This window comes from Anser anser, assembly GCF_964211835.1.
Source record: "Anser anser genome assembly, chromosome: 4".
NCBI classification, from domain to species: domain Eukaryota; kingdom Metazoa; phylum Chordata; class Aves; order Anseriformes; family Anatidae; genus Anser; species Anser anser.
In genome coordinates this window covers 48,261,504-48,282,195 of record NC_139724.1, presented here as the reverse complement: position 1 = coordinate 48,282,195, position 20,692 = coordinate 48,261,504, and the positions used below count along the sequence as shown (strand labels likewise).

At 44.7% G+C, this 20,692-nt stretch overlaps 1 protein-coding gene and 1 long non-coding RNA gene across 10 annotated transcripts in view; one reads left to right on the top strand and one right to left on the bottom strand.

Moving 5' to 3' along the window:
- Positions 1 to 3,284, top strand: part of G3BP2 (G3BP stress granule assembly factor 2) — a 28,467-nt gene extending 25,183 nt beyond the window's left edge. For all 4 annotated transcript variants that reach the window (XM_083836062.1, XM_083836063.1, XM_083836060.1 and 1 more), the window contains one exon: positions 313 to 3,284. In XM_083836062.1, coding sequence (XP_083692188.1) covers positions 313 to 585 — 273 coding nt within the window. In that variant the 3' untranslated portion in view covers positions 586 to 3,284. The remainder of the gene's footprint in view (positions 1 to 312) is intronic.
- Positions 2,714 to 20,692, bottom strand: part of LOC310899572 — a 61,711-nt gene continuing 43,732 nt past the window's right edge. For 3 of the 6 annotated variants that reach the window (XR_014584400.1, XR_014584401.1, XR_014584403.1), the window contains one exon: positions 2,714 to 6,204. This is a non-coding gene — a long non-coding RNA (uncharacterized lncRNA). Of the gene's footprint in view, positions 6,205 to 10,531; positions 19,468 to 20,692 lie in introns of those variants that run through there. The other 3 variants (XR_014584404.1, XR_014584405.1, XR_014584402.1) reach the window with 2 other exon arrangements.

Below are 20,692 nucleotides of genomic sequence, written 5' to 3'. Positions count from 1 at the left end.
GACCTGGTGGAGCAGTTCTTCAGGAACTAAAGCTTTGAAGCAGAAAGGCTAAAGACAACCCCTGCCTGTATTAAGGAAGATATTTTAACTCCTTGCATGCCAGATGAATTAAAAAATGCTGTTCCGTTCACTGCAGGCAGTTAGGGCTAACGCTGTGTGCCGCAGGGAACTGTTAGCAGTTATTTTTTGTGTCTGACTTGTAAGTGAAGGTAGCCTGAGACACGCAGCAAATGCTGTGTTTTCATGCGCGTTGTATAAACGGACTTTGTGAAATGGTGACTAACGTGTGCCTTGAAAACTCTTCCCTATAAGCCTATTATGTTCCGGGGTGAGGTGCGCTTGAACGTAGAAGAGAAAAAAACAAGAGCTGCTCGTGAAAGAGAGACCAGAGGCGGAGGCGATGATCGTAGGGATATTCGGCGCAATGATAGAGGCCCTGGGGGTCCCCGTGGAATAGTGGGTGGTGGCATGATGCGAGACCGGGACGGAAGAGGACCCCCGCCGAGAGGTGGCATGGCACAGAAACTCGGCTCTGGACGAGGAACCGGGCAAATGGAAGGCCGCTTCACAGGACAGCGTCGCTGAAATCTCCACTGTGGGCAGACAGTCTTGGCAGTGGTACATTATCCATCGTGTTTGCATTCTTGTTAATTTTTTTTGGCTTTGGAATGTGACACAGCCCTTCTGATCATTTCTTTGATGTGAAAGCATCCTTTGGTTTCCGGTTTAAATTAAGGTGGACGTTCTTTCCCCAGTTTCACAACAGAAGTCACACTGTTAATTTATAAATGTAGACTTGGAGAATTGAGGACTGGAAAATTAAAAAAAAAAAAAAAAAAAGACCAGTAAACTATCTGCAACAAAAGTGAAACAAAAGTGAACTAAAGGACATGCCCAATAGAATTCAGGTCCTTGCAGTCAAAAACCCTCTGCTGCACATTTTGTGTAAGTGTTACTGTTTCTGCCTGTTACTGTTGGAAACACAAATAGTGCAATTTGTGCAATTGGAGAAGCTTGCCTTTTTTTTTTCTTTTTTTAGAACACTTGGCTCCAAACAAACTCGTGTTTACGCACTCATCAAAATGCACTAATGGGTACTCTGAACTCATTTATATTGACATCTGCAGGAGGCATCGGAGGAAAAAAAAAATAAACCTTCATCCTCTTATTCAGACAGAATAGCTTGTGAAACGATGCGGGCATCTGATCTGCTTGCTGTGACCGACATATGTACACACACAAACCTTAACAAGACTACAAGTTTATTCCAGAAGGAATCCATTTAGCTGTAAACTAAACAGAACCCAGAGTTACCAAGTCGTAGTCCTGAGTACTAAGCAAGTTTGATAGCTCACGTCAGATTTTTCTATCTGCCCCTCTTCAGTACAGGGATGGCTGCTCAACACACTCCTCCTTCCCCTTTCCCCTTCGATAAGCATTGTACAGTGAAAACTGTCTTGACTGTATTTGAGTTCTCTGGTAATGTAATAAGCATGATGGTGCCTTCTATGAATACATCATTCCAGTCTTGCTGGTGATTTTGTACAGTATAGTGTATGAATTACTGTGCTGCAAAGCCAATCGGCTGCAAAGCATTTAAAAGAAATCATTGAAAAATTGTATTAAAAATTGCAGTATCTTTCAATCAGTAAACGTTGCTAAAATTATCATCCACCTTGCTCTTCAATTAACAAGTTCGTCTGTTCTTTTGCAGAGGGGGGGAAGGGAGGAAGAAGGCATCCAAGTAGTCTCCAGGTTGTCTCTTCTCTTTAATCAATGTCAAAGTTACAGAAATCGGAAATGAAATCTCTCTTGGACATTTCAGAAGCCAGTCGAGAATGGTGAACATTTTGGGCCAGCTCATAATCAGTAGAACTGAGCATCCTTTGTGAGGGTGAGCATATCAAATGAGGATACTGCAATTTTCAGAGAACAAAATAGCAGCTCTTAAGTATTTGCATTTTCCAGTTGTGCTTTTTTTTTGTTTTTAAACTCTTACTCATTTTGCACATTACTCTCAGCTGAAGTTGACATTGAGTGGCTCCGGACTTAAGGATAGAAAGGAGACGTCCTCTTCTTCAGTATTGCTTGTGGGTTTGTCCAGCTGAGAGGTCTGTTCCGGGATGACGTTCTGGAGCACATTCCCATGAACTGCAGCTGCAGCAGACAGTACAGTGCGGCTCGGTGCTGGGGCGTGCAGTGAGCGCCCAGCTCCGAGGCGTCAGGAGTAAAAGAGGGGTGTGTGTTGGCGTGTGAGTCTGTGTGAGAGTGTGACCACTTAAAGCTGCTTCTAAGCATGGAAGACCTCAAAAAAACAGCAATTTCAAGCAAAAGCAGATAGGGCATAATATCAATCTGTCTCTGGATTATGCAATCATTTGCTGTTTTCAAGTAAGCTGGAAGATTTTGCACATACTTCACTGATACGTTAGGCAAAGTGAAATGGCATCTGTCTGTTTTCTCCCAGACTCGAGGTCTTCTGTGTTTCATGGTAAGTCTTGCACTATTTTCATACGCTTTTTTTCTGGGGCACATTTCTTCTAGTCTCCATTTTTTGTTTCAGTTTTTGGTTGAAAGTCTTGCATTTTCAGCTGTTACCTGGAAATCTATAGTACTTGAACCGCTCGGCACACAATGCAACTTAAGTTTGAAGCCTTCAGACAAATTGCTGTCTTGAGGTAGCAGTTTGCCACTGGTATGTTTTCTGTAGGTGTTTTTGTTTCCTTTTTTTTTTTTTTTTCCCCTTTTGTAGCGTGATGGTGTTTTGCTGCCACCTATTTCATTTGTGTGGCAAATGGCACTGGGAATAATCTCAACAACAAAAAATGGAGTATTAAAAGAGCTACTGAGCCATTCAGCTTTCTGGCTTGCTTCTTGTTTAAGTGACATGAACAACCATTGGAACGTCATCCAGAGAAGTTTACATGGTGATAGTTCACCTGCTGTACTGTGGACTTTTACATGTTCTCGACCCTCTTTATAGTAAATGTACCTCTTAGAGCAAAGGAAGGGATTCGCTGACCATTACTGTTAGTTGCTGATTTGTGGATGGTGGGAGTATTTTGTCATTACGGTTCTATTTCAACAAACTTGGCTGACCATCTTGGCTTTAGTAGTTATACAAGACAGTGGATTACCATCTTTATTGCTGTAACGTGTCAAGCATTATATGCTAGTAGATTCTAGTTTAATTGTTGCAGGTGGGAAGTATTTTTACCTTTAAGTTTCCATTCTGAATGTGTTTTGACTAAACATACCAATAAACTACTGATGTCTGCAGCATTTATCAATGTCCCGAATTCTCTTGAATGTAGGTTGGTGTAGGGCACTGCTTCAGCCCTTGCTATACAGAAAATGCAGGAAAAAACTGTTGCTGGCTTGTCAGATGACTGGGAAGCTGTACTGGTGCAGCATCACACATTCGAGTTGAAGTGTCTGACTTGAGCAGAGTCAATAAGCTCTGGTTTGCTGTGGCTGCATAAATTCCGTTGGGACATTTTGTTTGAAGACGTGCAAGGATTGGAAGCCCCTCCAGTGGCGCTGAGAAGTCACGTCCTGTCCCCTGGTGCTTTGTGGGGGTGCTGGCGTGGGTTGCTCCTGCTGAAAGGAGCTGAAAGGCAGGATCGCTTTACACGGTAGGTTCTTGTCACAGGTGGCTGGGCCCTTGGTGCAGGTCGATCCCTTTGAGCTGGGGGTGCGTGGCTCGGGGAGGAAGACGACACTGGCTCCTCTCGGGCACGTCCCAGGTGCATGCCCTTGGTGCCCCACAGGGCTGAGGGTGCTGCAGTGTCCGGCTTGAGGGATGCGGTGATGGCAGCGAGAGGGGCATAAACTGCGTGTCAAAGAAACAAATGTGAAGGTGCTTGCTCTCGTCTGCCATGTCACTTCTTCATGATGCTGAGGAACCGATTCGCACGCTGCAAGGTAATCCCTGACCTTCTCTTTGTGTTTGGTGGCTTGGCCAGTGCCAGCATTTACTTTTTTGAAAGTTACACGGTTGTCTGAGTTGAAATACTGGTTTTGAGAAATGAGAAAATGCACAAGACAACTGCCCATGCCTGAGTCACTGAAAATTGCCCTGAGGAGCAGCCTCAGCCACTACAGGACCTGCTAGCGCCAGAGATCTCCGAAGGAGCGCGATCCCCTCCATGCTTCCAGACCTCAGCAGACAGCAATCAGACCTTTGGTTTGCTCTACAAGGTAGGCTTGTAACAGACAACAAGGGGCACAAGACTGGCCTGCCTGCAGGCACTAGCCTCAATCCCACCGCCACTGAGCTGGTCGCTGTGGCCTGGTCCCCAAAACGGGGCACGGAGCTGCTTTCTGAGGCCCACCAACATGGGACTGAGCCTCCATTTTCAGTCGCTGAAAACGCAGCGCTGGGTCTTTGGCTGGGCTTCAGAAACACGGCATGGGGCCTTGCTTTTGGAGCCCCCAAAACACCTCCCGGAGCTCATTTTTGGGACCCCAAAGCACAGCACCAGTCCTTGCTTTCAAGCTATGAAAACATGGGACTTAGTTTCCAGTTTTGGTCCCCAAAAGGTAGCACTTAGGCTCCATATTGGAGTCCCAAAAATGCAGTACTAAGTCTCCATTCTCAAGCATGAAAAATGCATGACTGGTTATTTTTCTGAGCCCAAACCCACAGGACTTGTCTCAATTTTCAAAGACCTTTTTGTGAGCTTCAGAAAAGCCTGACTGTTTCTGAGCCCCCAAAACAGCCGCATGAGCTTGTTTGCAACTCCCAGAAACACAGCAGTTAAGTCTCCATTTTTAAGCTCTGAAGATGAAGGCTTTTTTTTTTTTTATTGGGGGGGTGGAGCCCCAAAACCACAGGATTTAAGCCCCCATTTTCAATTGCTGAAAAAGCAGGGTTTAATCTTCTAGGGAGCTTCATAAAAAAACTGACAGCCTCTGTTTCTGAATCCCCAAAACATCCAAAATAGCTGGTTTCTGGGGCCCAAAGAGCTGGCTTTTGGGGTCCAAAACCATAGTAATTAGTCTCTGTTTTCAAGTTCTGAAAACGAAGGGCTTAATTTCTTTTTGGAGCCACAACCCCATGAAACTTCAGCCTCCATTTTTCACTCTGAAAACACAGCGCCCAGTCTTTTTGCAAGCCCCAAACCCACAGGCTGGGGCTGCTGTTCCCAGACCCCACGTGTGATGTTCGGCAAGCAGTGGGGGACAGGCAACTCACCCGCAGCCCCATGTGCGGTGTCAGGCTGTGCTTGAGAACTGGTGGGCAGCCCTTCAGAGGAAAGGCTGGTCCCGTGTCACCGTGCATTGCTCTGCTGAGGCAGGGAGCCCCTGGGCTGCAGCCCCATAGACTTTATTCCTCCGGTGCCCGGTGGGCACCCCAGTGCCAGCACCCCTGGGGAAGGGACAGGAGCCCGCACTCACCTCCTGCCCAGAGCCACTGGAGCTCCCACAGCCCCTAGTGGGCCCTGCTTGGCCCTGCACAGCTGCTGTAGGTGGGCAATGAATGGTGGGACCAGGCCAGTACTGCCAATGGTAATTAACAGTGACAATACAATAATTAGCCAGGTAGTCTCCCCATCACAGCTTGACTACAGCTTGTGTGGGGCCACAGACATGGTGTCCCCAAAAAGACAGAACTGTGGAAATTGCAACAGCATCCAGAGCAACCCTCAGACTACAGTAATAAAGCAAACAAGCAAACCCCCACCAGAATAAATCAAGTCTAGAGGGGTAAACAGCTCTCCCCTGAGCACAGCCAAGGCCACCATCCTGTTGGTTTCAGCAGGGTGAAAGCAGCCCCAAAACTGCCCCTATTTAAAACCCCAAGGGGGGTTTTGTCGTGCTTGCTCCCCATCACTTCTCTCAGGCGACTGGCAAGACACCTGGCAGCGGGGAGACAGATTTTCATGGAGAGTCTAAGCTTCTTCATGAGAAAAAAGGAAGTAAATCCAACCAGACCACTGTGTCCCCTCAGGAACAGTGAAGCTGAAGTGCTGGCTCGCTGCTGTGAGCAAACACAACCTGGTTCTGCTCCTACCTGCTGAAATCACTGCTGCTCACCTGTCCTTGCGGGGTAGCTATCACGGGGATAATGTCACGTCCTGTCCCGGCCTGGTGCTGACCTGCTGCAGGAGGACATGGCACAGCCTCAGGGAGGAAGCTTCAGAGGGCATTGTGCTGCACAAACAGCAGCTGCATGTAGATAACGCTGAGGACTTCTGGCACCTGAATGAACAAAACAGAAAGAGGCATTCTGGTCAGTCTTTCCTCGTCCTCCAGCAGAGCCCAGACACAATCATGCAGATGATGAGCAATGACCATTCCCCCCAGTAACTTCTCAAGATCCGGCCCTAAACGTCACCCCAGTGGTTTGCAGTGAATCCCTTGTGCCTGCAGAGGGCACATCTGCTTTTCTGACCAAATGATCTGATCTGTATCAGCCTGATGCCCTCCACAGGCTCTCACCCTCTTCAAGATGAACGCAGCTCCCTGGGGACATCTGTCTTGCCTCCAGCGTCCTCCTTTCCCCCATGCCCAACCCCTTCCCCACAGAAGAGGACCTTCCTCTGAGCCTTAGAAGCTAAAACTGTCTGAGATGGGCCTGGGTACACAGCAGGGTCACTGCCCTGTGGGAGAGCTCAGCTTCTGCTGACAGAGCTGGCCCCAGACAGTGACGCCGGCACTGTGTGGTCTCTCTTTGCTGTGGGTGAAAGGCCCAGGGGACTTGGGATCACCATCAGGAGGAGCCTGGCACAGGCCTTGTAAGGATTTCACTGCTAAGGAGATGCTCAGGGAAGACAAACAGAACCAAGAACAGGCATCTGGCACTGCAAAAAGCACCAAAAAACACACACTGGGACCGAGCCACCAAGGCAAACACTGGGGACATCTGAGGCACATGGTAGCTTTGGACACCTCTGAGGCCAACACACCAGATCTAGACAGGTTTACAAAACCTCCAAAGGTGGAGACTGCACAAGCTCCCCCGGCAAACTGTCCCACTGCCTGACTGGCCTCATAATAAAGCGCTGTCCCCTGATGTCCAGTCAGACATTGTCCAAACACAATGTTGTACAATCCATGAGCAGCTCCAAGACACCCAGCACCAGGGGGCAGTGCATATGCCTGAGGAGTACACACATCTGGCTCCTGGGTTTTATCAGCCACCCCCTTACCTCCTGGCTGCCAAGTCTTTCTGCAGATGGTGCTGCTGATCGGCTGTGAGTGTCCCCTGGCCCCAACCTTAGAGCCAGAAAGCACCCAAAGAAGGGGAGGGCGAAGGACCACAGGCTGTACATCCTTCTCCCTACAGCCTCACTGAGTTTCTCTACCCCCATCATGGGGCAGGAAACACACTGGCACTGGTACGTTCTGCTCTCCTTGAGACTTCTTTTCTCTGCTAGGGTGTCTCTGCAAGCTCTGGTTTCTACTTGCTGCCGCTGCACTTCTGCAGCACCAGCAAAGCGTTGTCTGAATGAAGCGTCCAAAGCCCGACACAGGTGGGTGCTCTGCCAGTGGCTGAGGGCAGCGGCGGTGGGAGAACCCCACAGGAACACGCTGAGCCTCTCATCGCTTCTCTGCACCGAGATCAGCCCACGCAGAGGAGCGGAGCTGACAGGAGGGCAGAAATGAGAGAACATGTGTTTGCTGGGTTGTTAAATCCAGCAACTAAGTCAGCATTCCTGAAAGACTGAGCTCATGGCCTGTCTGGGATTTGCTTCCCCACCCCTGAGGAGCTCTCTGGTTTTCTGTTTCAATTGTCTGAACACTAGCAGGAAGAGAAAATAAGATAAGGTGGTACATATGGATTTCTCTCTCTCTTTTCTTTTTTTTCTTTCCAAGTATGTATGTCAGTAAGTGGCTGTTTTTCCTCCTTAGTTGTTCACTAACATTGCTTTGCAGCAAAGCCCCGGTGACAACTGCTGTCCTTTCACAGTGCATGGGACAGAAAGATGCACGAGAGCAGGAGGGAGGAAACCACTTCTTTCCTGCAGGCCAAAAGCAAACTGTGAGCAAAAGAAAAAACAATTTTCGAACCAACTCCACCTGCTGCTTGTTGGCACAGGCTCACCTGAGAGACCTGCGGTGCCTGTAACTGAGCGCTACTGGCCTGACATGTTTGGGGTCTTTATTTTAGCACCTCTGGTAGGGCAGGGCTTAGCCACTGTCTGGCAGCTTAGATCTGTTATGCGAAACACTGCACATGCCACAACACTGCCTGTGCCCAGCACTCCTGGGTCATGCTGGCGGTCTTGTGGACAAGACCGGGGAGCTTCTTTGACAGCTCCTGCTTTGCTGCTGAAGGACACAGGCCTGTCACCTCACCAGCACTTGTTTCCTGCTCCCTTTCTGGTGCTACACATCTGGGTCACTTCGTGGGGTTGTTGTGTAAATACCTGAGATACCTGAGCTCTGCAGCAGGGGTGCTGCAGGAACAGAAAAAGGCATCAGGAAGGACGAAGGATCACTGCTTGTTGAAGCTGCAGCTCACAGACGGACAGGCTCAGTACCCCCTCTGGTGCCCACCTGCCCAAACTTCCTCCCGCTTCCTATCTACCCAGGAGGCCACACTTTCCTAAAATCCTAAGGAAATCTCAGAAGCACTGACCGTGTCTGAAAATCTTCCCTGCTTCTTCTGCTAAAGGTTCAGCCCTTTGTGGCACAAGTAGTAATTTCTGGGCTCTCTTATCTCCTTTTCACTCCAACTGTTCAAGTTCTCCCTTGCTTAGTTGGATTAGCCTGTTTTTAAAACAAATTTTGTTGCCACTTCATATTGATGTCGCTCTTTAAGCTTTTTCTTAAAAAAAAAATCAATTAAGATCAGATTGCCATTTATTAGATAGCAACAAATCTCTCTCCCCTTCCCAATGTGATTTCTGCAGAGAGAAACCTAAAATAAAAAAAAGGCATGAAGATGAAATGCCTTTCCACAAAGAAATGGTCTCTGCACCGGGACCACAGAACACAATTCAGGCCTAGGTGGGCAAAGCAGCGCTGCTGTCTGCACCTCCCCTGCGGCTAAGCAGAGCATTTAGATTTCCAAAGCTGTCAAACAGCAATAAAAGTCCCCCTGCATGTGCTACAAGTCTTTCAGTGCTAAATGCATATTAAATCACCCGACTTGTCATGTTTCCTCTAATGAAGAATTAGCATTAGTGTCACATCTTGTTAATGCGATATAAAAATCATTCTGCAAATATATATGTTACAAGCTCAATTTCTGTATGTTGCTATACTGAATAATGGAGGAGGGAACAGTGAATTTCAATTACCCTTACGCTACCACAGAGCACAATCATTGCAGTGTCTCAGTTGCCCTACATTCCTGGGGGAACTCTGCAGGGAAAGACAGAATATCTAAAATAATGTAATCTTGGCATCACAGTTATTCTTTTTAAGGATCTGTTTTTCACTGATACCTTTTGTTGAGGTAATTACTCTGTAATTACCCTGCCAAGCCACACTCACAGCGTGCTAGGCACAGGCACGGAAACTTGTGGCTTTAGCTTTCAAGCAAGCTTCACCCGCAGATCCGACCAAAAATTAACACTGGCTTTTCCTGTCTCTACGTCCGTACCTCCGCACAGCTGTAAGAGCAGCCTCCCCTCCGGTGGTGCAGAAAAGCAGCCGGAAGGGCAGCCCTTTCTGAAAGAGCCAAGGGCTCAGAGCCCCGTACCCCAACAGGCACCACTGCCCCCACAACCTATAGTTGCTCACTCTTACTTCAAAATACCCTGCCTATGACGACGACTGGAGGCTGCCCCAAACTTGGATACAGCCAAAAGCAGACGTCACTTCTGTTTCGGTAGTTGATCCTGCGTGCTATCTGCATCAGCTCACATCCTTTCCACTGCAAATCTTTCCACAGATAATCACCCACATGATTTCCGTCTAGCAAGGTGTTTTACTCTGCTTTCCTCTCTGTACGAGAAGTATGTGAGCTTGACGAAACAGTGAAGAAACTCTTTTTTCTTGCAGCCTTTGGTAGTCACTGTCAGGTCCGCACAGCCCCAGACTGCATTCACTGACTACTGCTGAACTAAAATGCTCTTCCTTTTCACCCTGCCACCCAGCTGAGCTTGCTTTCAGGAATTCATTCACCCTTCCCTGCTGATCTCCCTGCAGGTCAGTGATCTGCTAAGGTACATCTGGTGTGAAACCTTTCTATCAATTATCAATTATTATTTATTAATTGTTCACTTTTAGATCTCTGAAATCTTGTATGCCAGCTACATGCAGTCTTCTTTTAGGCTAAATAAGACTCAGATTTATTTCAATTTTCACAGCCCCAGCCTTCTACAGTGATCTTTCCCCTCTATGTTAGGACCAAAGCAAAATAGTTTTCCTTCAGTATAAAGCAGAAAATAGCAGTCTGAGAGAAGCCTTAAAAAAGAGAAGTGAATGTCATTCTCCCATATTTAGAACAGGATAAGGATTCAAAAAAAATAATCCAAAGCTTGTAAAAAAACAAATACCTCCTGCCCCTCAGGGGGATATTTTGGTACAACCCCTGCTGATGCATGTGATAATACAAATATTTTCCTACAAAAATGCATTACAACAACTACTATGTCATCATAGTTCAGTCAGAAAGGCCCAAGGGTGGATAAAATGTTTTAGGGAATGATTAACTTTGCTGTGTTGATTGAAGTTCATTTTTGCCTCAGTTTCAACAAAAATCAAAAAGCCTTTCCTAAAGCCAGGCAGAAACTTGAAATCAAGGGAACTGGGGACATCCAGCCTTGCATGCTTGTTCCCATGCTCATCCTACTGATCCTTTTTGTGCTGGCTACAGGTACTTGTTGTACCTGTTAAAAACAACCAGCTGAATTTTTAGTGGGTGTTTTACTCATGTAAAGCATTCTTTTTGTCCACATGGCAGGGCAGAAGAGGTGAAAGTTTAAAAGTGGATGAACATCCCAGAGAGAGATGCATGAATATAGCAAAATGAAATGGTGCCTGAGCAGGAAGAAATTTTGCCATGCGATACAAACACTTCTCTTTGGAAACAGACCTTACATAACAAAATTTGATCTTTGAGCATCTTTAAAATATAGTAAGAGTATAGGACCAGAAGATTTGTTTTCTTTATTGCTAGAAAAGAGTCAGATAAATTCTAAAAAATAAATCTGAGCTCACATTAGTGCTTCCTCAAAACAAACGTGGCAGTACTGTTAACTCCAAGGGCTCCAATACCTATTAAGACACGTAATTTCCAAGTTTGAATACTGAATAGTACTAATTAATATTTTAAAGTGCCTGGGACGAAAGCTGTCATTACACTACCTTTTTCCCCAAGCAAAACAAAGTATTGGTGTTACACACAAATGAAAATTGAAGCTTAGGCTTGGGAATTTTGAGCTGACATGGATAATAAGTGTGGTGCATCCCAGGACCCTCTCAAAATCTAATTGTGAGGCTGCTTCTTGTGTCGTGTTGGCAGCTGCCACCAGATGCTGCAGTCAGCTTCCCTTAGCTTTTCCTGCAGGAGGACTTTTTCAAAGTCCACATTTGAAGAGGTAATAGGGACCCTGAAGGCTTTCCCACAGAAACGATTGGGATGAGGCAAGGGTAGCTCTTCTGTTTCCTGACCGTGTGATGTATTAGTACCAAAACAATGGTTTCTCATTATTCCATTGGAATTAATTCAAATATTTGCTTCACATGTAAAATTGCATCTTTCATAATACAGTTATTGACACTATGTTCATAGTCATGGAATGGGAAAATTCTCATGATACAGAAAAATGTAAAACTATTCATCTTGTTCTTCACATTTTAGGCCTCATCAAACTCCAAAATGCAGTTGAATTCTGCATTTTATAATGCCTCATACCAAGATGAAAAAATGCAAAGCTTGAACTGCTGCTACTATAAAAGCAATACCTGTGCACACCTACAGAAGTCCCTATGTTCATTACAGTCAGCCTGCAGAAGAGAAATAAAGGTTGGATACTGGTTTAAAGTAGACCAGCAAAATCTTTGGAGCTGGGGAACAGAGGATGGGATGCAGCAACAGCCTTCTTTCTCTTTCTTTTCCCTATGAAAGGTTCTCTACAGAAGAAGTTCAGTACAGGTGAGAGCAAACTCACCATACTTTTGTGCTGTATGCTTTTCTGAGCAGAGGTCAACTGAAAATGAGTATGCAATTTAATTGAGACTAGTTTGTGAGATTTTCATTGAGGAGATTATTTCTGCAGATATTCTTGTGTCATGTTGACTTTTGAGATGAAGCTGGCAAAGCAGTAACATTGTTCTGCCATCACTTCAGTGTTTTAGTTGACTTTTGAAGAATTCAGAACCCTCAGCATGAAGTCTATAAGCTCTTGAGTGTTACTTCAGAAGATGTACTACACCACATCAATTTAAGGAAGCCTTTAATGAGACTGCAAACTGAAACAATTACTCGAGATCATGGTTTGCCCTATCTGAGTACGCCTGAATTCAGAGAGGATATGTTCCCATGGAACTCAACGGGTTTCTTCTCCACCTTCACTGGAAAAGTGACAGGACATCTGGTCTTAAGTCTGCAGCAAATCTTGTTTTCCTCTTTCTCTCAAAGACAGCCTCGATCATGGCATGGTTCAGACACAATAGTGCCACCATAAATAAGGCATACAGACCTGATATTGAGCAAATCTCTGGTAGATGACAGCATTTGTGCTGTGCACCACCACACATAGGAGAACATACTGCTCTGTCCAAAAGATACCTCCGAGTACAAAACACCCACTGGATAAAACACATCCCTTCAGAAGGGCTCAAATGCTATTGCTGTCAATCACGGATACAGCTACCCTGCTACCCACTTTTTTTAGTGGTACTAACCTGAAATATTCAAGAAACATAAAGGTAGGGGAGCTTTCACGGATGACCATTTAAAAACAACTTTTCTGGGAGCTGTGCTATGGCCATTATTTGCTATAGCCTTGTGTGTCCTAAACCTCACTCCTTTTTGTGTTCATGACAGAGGTTAATAGTGCAGGATAGGATGGTGCAGGTTTCTAGCTTTGGCACACTGCCTGGGGTAATCAGTGACAGACTGATCCAGCTCTTGAGGAAAACAAAGTATGCACAGCTGCTGCGGTATCTGTAGACCTTCCAGGAACTGACCAATGTGCCAGAGTGATAAATTATCCTTTGGCATCTTCCAAGTCCCCTTCCTCCTTCAAGAGTCTGAGGTGATTGCACGTGATCAGTCTGCTGTACTGCCATCCCAGAAATTGTTTGGAAGTTTTACATATATAGGCATCTATACCCATACACAGCCTTTGTGTTATGTGCATACATTCTCCCATGGAACTCTCCATCAGGCTCAGACTTTCATAAGGAAGTTGGCTTTGCTAAAATCATTATGCTAAATTCAGGTGACCTGGGGCAAACGCTTCTTGCCTGCTTTCACAAGAGTGGCTTCCTGTAGCTCAAATGAGAATCTTCTCAAGGTAATCTAAAACATCCCTGGACCTGAACTCATTAAAAAAGCACACTGCACTGCAGTTGGATATCTTAAAGACCTTCAGAAACAAGGCCTTCATTTGAACCTACGAGCATCAGCTAGAGTTAAAGCTCTGCTTTTTGATGGGATCTGCTGAAACCATCCCATGTCAAGTTGTAACAGGGGCCACCAGCCTTCAGTTTCTGACAAGCAGTTAACTCTAGAAAGCTTCCTATAAACTGTAGTCCTTTAGTAAATCTGGTTAAAAAAAAAAAAAAGAGAGAGAGAGAGAGAGAGAGATGAAAAACTTCCAAGAAGTCAGTCTGACAGGTTTTTATTTCCTTGGAGCATGATTTTTTCACTGTAGAGTTGTGAATTCCATTGAACTAATTAAAATAATCTATAAGCCTATCACCACCATCAATCATCCCCCCCCCCCCAAAAAAAAAAAAGAATTAAAGGATATATAATAGAATAAAGGAATAAATAAATAAATAGAATAAAGGAACTGAGCAGTTGATTTGTAATGGACAAACATCTCAAGCTCCACACACCAGCAATTTGGTCAAAAAAACAAGGAAGGCGTGAACATGGGCTAATGATGTCAGAGTGATTTTTTGTAAGAATGCTGTTCTTCCAGTATCAGATAGAAGTTCCGTACGTCTGTTATTACCTTGCGATTGTGTTTGTTTTTTTTCTCAGGGGCAGTTTAACGCTTCTGAGGGCTACACGGCCTGATTGCTGAAAATCTGTAGAGGACATAGCTGAAAGTCATTTAGTGGTACTATCACATTTCTCCTGTTTACTGTCATTCATTTTGCAAAGTTCTTTAAGTGTAAAATTGCAACACTAGCTGCTTTCTCATTAAGTAACAGAATAAAAAAATGCTTATTTAAACATGTCTCTTCAGGCAGTTGCTGATCCCTATCTTACCACATGCTGTGGTCTAGGCAAAACGTGCTTAAAAGTTATCCGAGGCTGATTCTGCCAAATACAGACTGTGGCTGCCTGCAAGGTAAAAGCATGTTATAAAATGTTAAACAGCCCCTCAGCAGCTGTACAGCATTAAGGAAATATGATGCAACTTTGGAGCAGTGGAAATACTAAAATTTCATCCAATCCCATTTTTCTAGTTGTGTTTTATCAGTGAGCCACCTAAAACCTGGATTCTTTTCCAATAAAACCGACTAAAATTAAATTTGAGTATCACTTCATGTGTTACCACCTTCGTACTGATAAGCTCCAGTCACAGATTTTACCAGTCCTGGAGGAAGCAATTAGAAGACTTCAAGACAAGTTTTAGGATTGTCCTGATACCTTTTCACGTAGCAAAAAGAGATGGTGGTCCTTATAAAGAGACCTACGAGTTTTAAAATGGAAGATAGAATGGGACTATGTACTGTCAAGCACACAGTAATGAATGACTACGTCCAGTATAAATCAAGGAAGATGGAGGTAAAGTCAAAACAGACTGCACTTTTGCCATTGCCATGCAGAGCAGCTTTCCAGCAGTTGCTGATGATGCAGGTGGTTTTTAATTTCTCACATATTGACCAAGTTGCAAGACCAATCTTTTCAAGCTGTCATTTCTATATGGCAACTTCCTCTTCAGCTTGGGTATTTCTGTTCTCAAATTGTTTGAAAACCATCATTGCAGGGAGCCTCTTTACCGCCCATTTGTGTTGCACAAGTGTCTGTTTCTGACCTTATGCCTCTGTATTACTTCAGGTGCTGGTACTATGATCATTACCATGGGAAGCTAAGGCTAAAGGTCATAAAGGAGCTATATCCAATAGTCTGCTCTATAAACCCCATAAATCTGACAGCCTATCACAGAGATGAAATACCTGTTACGGTGGTGAGAAAGGCAAGCATGCTGGTACTGTTCTTTCTATCATCACAGCTGGAATAAGAGGTCATGAAGGTTTCCACAGCATCACGCTTTGTGGTTTGGCATGATTTTCTGTCTCTGCAGGAGGGCTTAAGACAGATTCATCTCATATTTGCTGGTGATCTTATGACATTCTACAAAACACTAGAGCAGCAGCAGACAAGATGAATACTGGCTTTTTATCTCCAGTTCCAAACCCAGTTAGGATTTCATGAAAAGCAGTCAGCAAATTGATTTAAATCTGTATGCTGTGCACAACCTTGCCACCACGATGTGGACACATATGAGAGAAAACAGAGTCCGTGATGCTTTGTCTGAATTTTCTGCTTGAGCCTTCTGTAGCGCACTATCAGCACAGACTCCTGGCAGGTGGCTGTAGCAACCAGGAAGAGAAAGAGGCAGCTTCGCAGGCTGGCAGCAGGTGGTGTCACTTCCCTAGAAAAAACACACTGGAAGTGGAATATAACGAAATACATCCAGCAGAGAAGCAGCCAGCTGGCAGGCTCCACAATTCTCCTAGGTCCAGGGTCCAGTTTCTCTTCTAAGAGAGCTGCTACCAAGAACATGTGCACATCCTGCATCGCAGCAAGCCAGTTACAGAGCTCACGCATGCCACGCTTCAGATAAGAAAACTCACCAGTACTGTTATGGTTTGCCTACTCTGCCAAAAGAAACCAAAGCAATTACTCTGAAACCAGGGGAGGGGAAGGATGTCTTGCCACAACCTCAACAAAACTCCACATAAGCAATTTGTCATCTCTAGCTAAATGCTATTTTTAAAATGATAGAATTGAACTGCTAAACGTAATTCTACAACAGCAAGCAGTCCAGCTCAACTCTGCTTTTGCTACTTCCTTAACCCCTATTTGAGAGAACAGCTTGTTGCTCCAGGAAGCTTCATCCATAAGGCAGAGATAGCCAGGCAGCTCCCAGCTCCACTTGCCCAGTGCCATTTCCCACTCTTCTGTGGTCTGGCAGCAGATTCTGCCTGGTTGCACAGCCTGCTACTATGCACACCCCACACGTGTCCACTGGGAATTGCCTCCAGCATCCTTGCAACACGGGAGAGGAGCACATCAAGGCACTACCCAGCTATACGGTTCATCTCCTTTCTGACATTTCTGCGTATGGGGCCATGCTTACATAGGCATGCAGCCTGCAAGCCCCCCATAGCATTCAAGGAAATATTCTCAGCTGAAGCATAAGACAACTTGCTGGTGCAGGTACCTGCTTTGAAATACTTCAGTGCCAGAAAGTTGCTTTGGAGAGAAGACATCTTTGTGGCCATACTTCAGGTATAGGGCTTAATCCACAGCTTCTTGTTCAAGCATCTGCCTTTTTCAGTCCAGTGTCCTTTGAATTCAACTGTGGAACCATTACAGGTGCTTCTTAATAAAAGCTGTCTCCACGAAGTTCCCCATGCCCCAGCTTTGTGAAAGTTACCTTCCTTTGTACCAAGGACTTCTGTATTTAACTGAACAGTTGGTTTAGTAAAACAAAATCATGCATTTGTATAATTAGTGATAGGTTTCTCTTCATGGGTCTGGCCTTCACCTTGACAAAAACCCTTCATTTCAAGGAATAGATTAAAAGAAACAACTGACTTGAAGTTTTCTCGTCTCGACAGCAGGTGGAGAGAATAGGTTTACACCACCCACCCACATTTTCTTACTGCAGTCTATGAGTTGTACTTGAACTGAAATATCGCCCCTGTGACCTGCATTGAGTGCAATCTGCATTTCTCCCTATATGCTCTCCCTGTGGGGCAGCAGCTTTGGCCGTCAGTGCTGTCAGTTAACTTCAAATCTGAGAACCAGACATGAGATTTTTAAACTCAGAAAGCAGACGGGAATGGGAGCTTTGCACTCAGCTGCAGAGAAAACAAAGGGGCACTTTTTTAAAACAGGTTTACAGCAAGTTTCAGATTACTTCAAAAATCTTCCACTCCTGCTTCTTTATCTCCTTTCCCTCCCATGTTCATTAACAGGTTTAACTGTTTTTCCAGTAACAGAAACATGGATAGTTATATTCACCTTCTCTACGGTAAACTCTGCTTTCAGTCAGTTGCAAAGCAATGTCAAAGAAGCAATTAACCCGATTATCAGAGAACAAGGTACTGTTCCCTATTTCATTCCTGAATTGACTTAGCACTAAGTGTTACAGAGTTTAACAACTGTGTAAATATGACCGCAGTGCACCCAGGGAATGACTTCAACAGAGAGCAAGCTTCTGCAGGGAGCTTACAGGTGTGAAACAGTTAGCTAACAAACTTTGAGGAGAAAAATTGTCCTTAAGAAATAGATTTGACAGTAAGTAGACAAATACCAGAGCTCCCCCTGCCCTTTACCACTCAGCTGTTGACAAACTGCATGACATTTCATAGAAAATTACCCCAAGATGTATCCTGCTTAGTGAATACAGCAGAATGCAGGAAACTTTGGTCTTTAATGTAGAACGAGTCCAAATTCCCCCTTTCCCACACCATGAATACTTGGCAAAAACAAAGCCTGATGTCATTGTTGGGTGGGTGTCAGCAGCTTGTTCTCAGCGAGCCATTTGATAAGACGTAAAACTTCTGGTAAAGTTGCTACTGTTTGGGGTAGTATGTTCCTTCCTTGCAAGATGGGATCTGGGAATTTATCACCCAGAAAACCAGAGAATTATTCTGCCTAGTGAATACTTTTGCTCTTTGCAGGCTAGCATCTGGATTGAGTTATCACTTAAACCAGACAGCTTCACAGTTTCTGTCTAGGAAAACATCAAACAATTACCAGACTGATGCATTTTACAATCCCAAACCGAGTGGACTTTTGTGCAAATCATTCTCTGAATTGTATGAGAATATCCCAGGTGACTTTTAAATGGACAATATTGGTCATCTTCCCCCAAAATTTTATTTCAAGCAAGTCATCTGGTTTTCAGACCTTTGCTAGGGAAAATACAGTCTATCAATAAGTGAAACAGCCCATCAGCACATATATGTCTGTTCTGTAATTCTTACCAGGTTTCTCAACCAGATGACTCACTAAGTTCACATATACAGCTTTACAATGCAATCAGCTAAGGGACTAACTACAGAAACAGTGATAGTGCCCTCAACAAAGCAGCAAATTAAAAAGCTTTCAACATCTAAGCAGTAATGGGATAAAGAAGTGCTGTAAACTCTTTAGAGATTCCTTTTGCATATGCTAGCCAACAAAATGGGCTGACAATTTATTGAGCATTGAATTCCTCACTGACAATGGCATTTAAACTTAAAGTAATTTTTTAAGTACAGTAGCACCTTGCACTTCATAGCAAACAGGGGTCTGTCTCTCAGGCCTTTTACTCTTGTTACATACTGCAGATGAAAGACAGGCTGAAGCTTGACACATCCGTATGAAGGAGCAGCAAAAGCAGATTGCTCTAAGGAAGGCAAGCCAGGGTTTCTCACTACCACACAGCAGCCAGGGCCATGCCATCAGCATCAATGGGCAATATCAGTTATTAAGTAAAACAAGCACAACCAAATCAATGATAACAGCTACAGTCACAACCTAGCCTTTAAAACAACACCTACAGCGATGACAAAACTGTGACACCCACCCAAAGAATCAGGAAAAATAGAGGACCAAACACCACACACACAACCAGTATAACAATACAGGAGAAAAAAGATAATACACGAGCATGAGCTTAAAAAGGGCTCGTGAGCCAATGGGCAGAGAAAGGGTGGATGGTGGGTGCTGCAGATATGGCCGATCAGGGGAATTAGGGCCAGTCGTTACCCTCAGCACCCTAATGCCTTTCGTGCCTGTCACTTTGTGCAAGGTCTTTTACATACCCATAGGAACTGAAATACAGAAGTGTGAGCTTGAACGAAGCACCCTGACCAGTATGAACACCTGCTGTGCCTGCAGTCTCTGTGATCCAAAGAGCTCTAAAGTATGCTGCTGGCTGCTGATGTGCCATGCCCTTTGGCTGCCTTCAGAAAGGGAGTCCCCAAAACGCAGCACACAGACTGCCCTTGCCTTGTAACAGAGCCATACTCCAGGAAAGAAGCAACTGGATTACTAAATGGATTGCAGTCCAGAAGAATGAAAAAAGATTTTCCCCTGTGGGACACAGAGATATTTTTTAATGCCTGTTGTCTTTCTACCTCCTCTTAGTAACCCATGGTTTCCTGGAAGAAAAAAAGAAAAAAAAAAGATGAAAATGTCGTAATGTGCCTTTGGATCTTCATTAGGCTGCGACATTTAGAGAGAGATTATTCCAAAGCACCTCAGAGGACTGGGACATTCAATTTCTCTTAGTTTAACTGAGCAGTCAAATCCCAAGCTACCTTTGAAAATTTTATCTTTAAAGCATGGTTCACGCACAGGTGACTCTCAGCTACAAAAATGGTAACACTTTCTCAGTTTATAAAAAGTTACTCTATTGAAAACTCAGACGTGATCTCCTGGGGTGGGAAAGGAAGCACAACTTCGTGTGAAAGAAAAGATCTACGTAAAGACTAGCAAAAATTGCACTAGTCAGAGCACAGCAACCGTGGACCTCTATTTGCACTCCACAAGCATAATATGTTCCTGTAAAATTCAGATCTCATTCATGAACATCCTCTTCTGGTGCACAGATTCCATTGCAAGAACACAGCAAAACCATTTATGAGCTTTTATCGTCTTGCTTCAGGTACGCAGAGGGTGTTTTTGCTCTTTCATCAGAGAAAGGAAGGTTTGCCTAACATCCCAAAGCAAGAACAGAACAGTAATAACAATAAAAATAAATAAAACAGACACACGATGTTCTGCACCAAGATTTGCAGGTTCTTTGAAAGGAATATATGTCTTTTGTTTCTGCTGCCTTAAAAGCAGAGCAAAAGTGATGGGGGGCATGATTTCTCTTTAGATCAGCCAAAGTGCGAGAACGTTTGTGGAGCTGAAAGGCAAAAGGAGATTTGAACCATCTGACTTTGCATGCTGTGATTTCTCTCCCCTCAGAAGCAGCTGGCATAGCATGGATGGGTGTCCTTTTAACTCCTAGTTCACCCGTTTCTAACACAAATCAGGAGCACGAGCTTAATACATCCTAACTTGGTAGCGAACATTAATGTCTCCTTGAGCACGGGAAAACCCTCCCAGGGAGGGTGAAACTACTGAGACAGCGCGTGGTGCAGTGCGCCGGGGCACTGAGCTGGCTGGGGGCACCTCTTCTTGGTTCAGCAGTTCGTAGCTGACGTGTTCCAAAGCAGCAGCTGTAACCACAGTTGTGCTTGCTGTGGAGTCTTCTCTGTTAAACCAAAGCTAAGCGCACTCAGCTAGTTGTGTTCCTTTGTGAAAATCAGTACTTACAGACTTCATCAGGCTGTTGTTGAGACACAGTCCCTCTACAGAAGGTAACGGCTATCCAAA